This window comes from Octopus bimaculoides, chromosome 15 (genome assembly GCF_001194135.2).
Source record: "Octopus bimaculoides isolate UCB-OBI-ISO-001 chromosome 15, ASM119413v2, whole genome shotgun sequence".
Lineage (NCBI taxonomy): Eukaryota > Metazoa > Mollusca > Cephalopoda > Octopoda > Octopodidae > Octopus > Octopus bimaculoides.
Genome location: NC_068995.1, coordinates 9858968 through 9861778, shown reverse-complemented (window position 1 = coordinate 9861778; position 2811 = coordinate 9858968). Strand labels below are relative to the sequence as shown.

The window sequence follows — 2811 nt, the reverse complement described above, 5'->3', positions numbered from 1 at the left end:
AATTAGTCAATGAGTCAAACTTGGGGCACTTTTGGAGGGGGGAAAAAAAGGTGAATTGGACCCTCATCCTCATTTTCAATCAGCACCCACCACAAGGGGTTATCAATTCAAATGAAAGGAGATAGCTTAATACGACATGAGGTTTTATGCGGGGTATCAAGGTGTTGGTTTTTAGGGGTCTTGTTATAAAATCCTACACCTTTAAAGCAATTATACCAATAAAAATAAAAACAACAATAATAATAATAATGATGATAATAATAATAATAATCGCAATTACAATGAATGAAATAAAACAAAATATATATGTGTATGTGTGTGTATGTACGCAAAATGTATATACATCAATATATCTGAGTTTGAGTATGCAAGTACATATATATATATGTGTATGCATGTATATATACATATATATATATATATATATTATGACAGTTAATTTGATGTATGCCATCATGCATGCATGTGTATATAAATACTATACATATGTATGCATATAATATATATACATAAGTTTACTTAGTGTATATATGTTTCTCTGTCATACCTCTTTGACTTATACAAACAAGACATACAAATTATTCATACCATTATATATACATATATATATATATATATATATATACACATATATATATAGGAAGTGGAAACAGCTGTAATTTATGAGATGTGTCATTTATTTGTATAGAATATTTTTAAACTGAATTGAATTTAGAATTGTTCAATTTATTGTTTTGTTTTTCAATTTCTGATTTATATATATGTATATATATATGTGTGTGTGTGTGTGTTCATTATATCCACATTTATACCAATAGGTCAACACACATTAACATGCATGCATGTTTGGATTGGGTACATGAATAAAGACTTGTTTAAGCACAGCTCGACATCAGCACAGTCAGTAAACGCTCTGGTCACAAGTATTTAATCAAACATATCAGATGTGTGCTGCATGATTAAATAGATTCTGTTGACAGATTTATTGGCAAATATACAGACATGTATATGCATATATATACACACATATATATATATATTCATAATCTTGTATGTGCATGTACATAGATACATACACACAAATATATATATATGTATGTATGTACGTAAATATATGTTGTGTGTACATATATACATACACATATATATATATATATATATGTATATATATATATATATATATATAATATATGTATGTATGCATGAATGTGTCCATTTTACATCTATTTTTCCATGCTTAGTCCAACCACACAGTCATATACACACACCTGTATATGGCTACGTATGTATAATATTTAAATTGCAATAACAGTTGTTGTTAGAATAACAATACCATCAGTTCTTCCTTGGCAAAATTTTGACCAATCGTAACAACCAATTTATGACTGCTCATTCTATCTTTGCTTCACTTCCTGTAATTCTTTTCCCTATTCATCCAGAGAGTAGCCATTTCTTTAAGTCAGCATTTTTAAAAATCTAAGTCTTAAAATGGCAACTGGCAAAGAAACGATTTTTTAAAATAATCATTCATGCCATCTGATGATATACCTATGCATGTATTTGTCTACCGATGTATGTTTGTGTGCTTAAATATGCAAGAATTTATATTTGTATGTGCTTATATACATACACAAATATATATGCAATTATATGTGTGTGTGTGTATATATATATATATATATCTGTGTGTGTGTATCTGAGTGCATATATGTACATATGCTTGCACACACACACACACACACACACACACACACATACAGACACACATATATATGTCAAAAATACAGAAAGAGAAAATCACATCTTTAATTGTAGAATTCACCTTACAAAGCCAACAATTGTTTCTGTTGTATCTGTATTGTTGTTGTCTAATACTCTGAATTTCTTAAAATTCTTCTAACAGATATTCAGATCTACTTGTCATACACGAGGAATTACCTTGGACGTGGAATTACTAATGTCTGAATGTATGATAAAGTTAATCAAATTCGTTTAAAACTAAGCACTTTATTGATATCTGCCTGGATTTTTTAATCCTTTTTTTCCCTTCTATGGAAATAAATGTAGGGATGAGGAAGTTATACAGGTCAATATATGAAATATATTAAATACCTGAAATACAAAAAAAAATGTATATATAAAAAGGTTCGACTCACACACATTACAAATGATATAGAGAGGTGGACCTTTTTATATGTATACATATATACATAGTTCGTATTTTATGTATTTAATATAACTTATATATTGATCTGCCATCCTTACATTTATTTTTATACCTGTTCAAGTTTAAAACTATTGAGTACTACAAAGTATCTTCTACATGGAGAATATCTAATTCTCACCTATGAACTATATATATATATATATATACACATAAATGATATGTTTGGGCAGGATTCTAAGGGTAAAAAAAGCAATAATCTGTTCAATGCACAATATTTTTGGGTGTGGGGTCGAGTTTACAAAGCCTATGCCAACTATGTAAGCTGGGGAGTGGAGGTAGGTGTACTAAAAACTAAAAAGCTGTTTTGTGAACACAAGCATTGGATTCAAGCAGGTGTCCAAGTGGATGACCGAATTACTCAGTGGAAACAAACAGCAGGTTGACCAACCTTTACCACTCTTCATGTCCTCTCAGAATGCTAGACAGCCACTGGGATTGTTTGTGTCAAAGAATCATACCATGGCTTTCGATGGTATGGTACAGAAGGTATTTTGTATATGTTAGAATGTATGAAAATATGCATAGATGTATGTGTGTAAGTATGTGTGTGTATATATATATATATATATATATATATATATATA

The 2811-nt window shown here is 29.3% G+C and overlaps 1 protein-coding gene across 1 annotated transcript in view; it reads right to left on the bottom strand.

The window, feature by feature from the left end:
- Positions 1-107: 107 nt before the first annotated feature.
- LOC106872901 (endophilin-A3) overlaps positions 108-2811 on the bottom strand; it is a 47493-nt gene continuing 44789 nt past the window's right edge. The window contains exon 8 of the mRNA XM_052973448.1: positions 108-199. Within this exon, the coding sequence (XP_052829408.1) occupies positions 108-199 (92 nt within the window). The remainder of the gene's footprint in view (positions 200-2811) is intronic.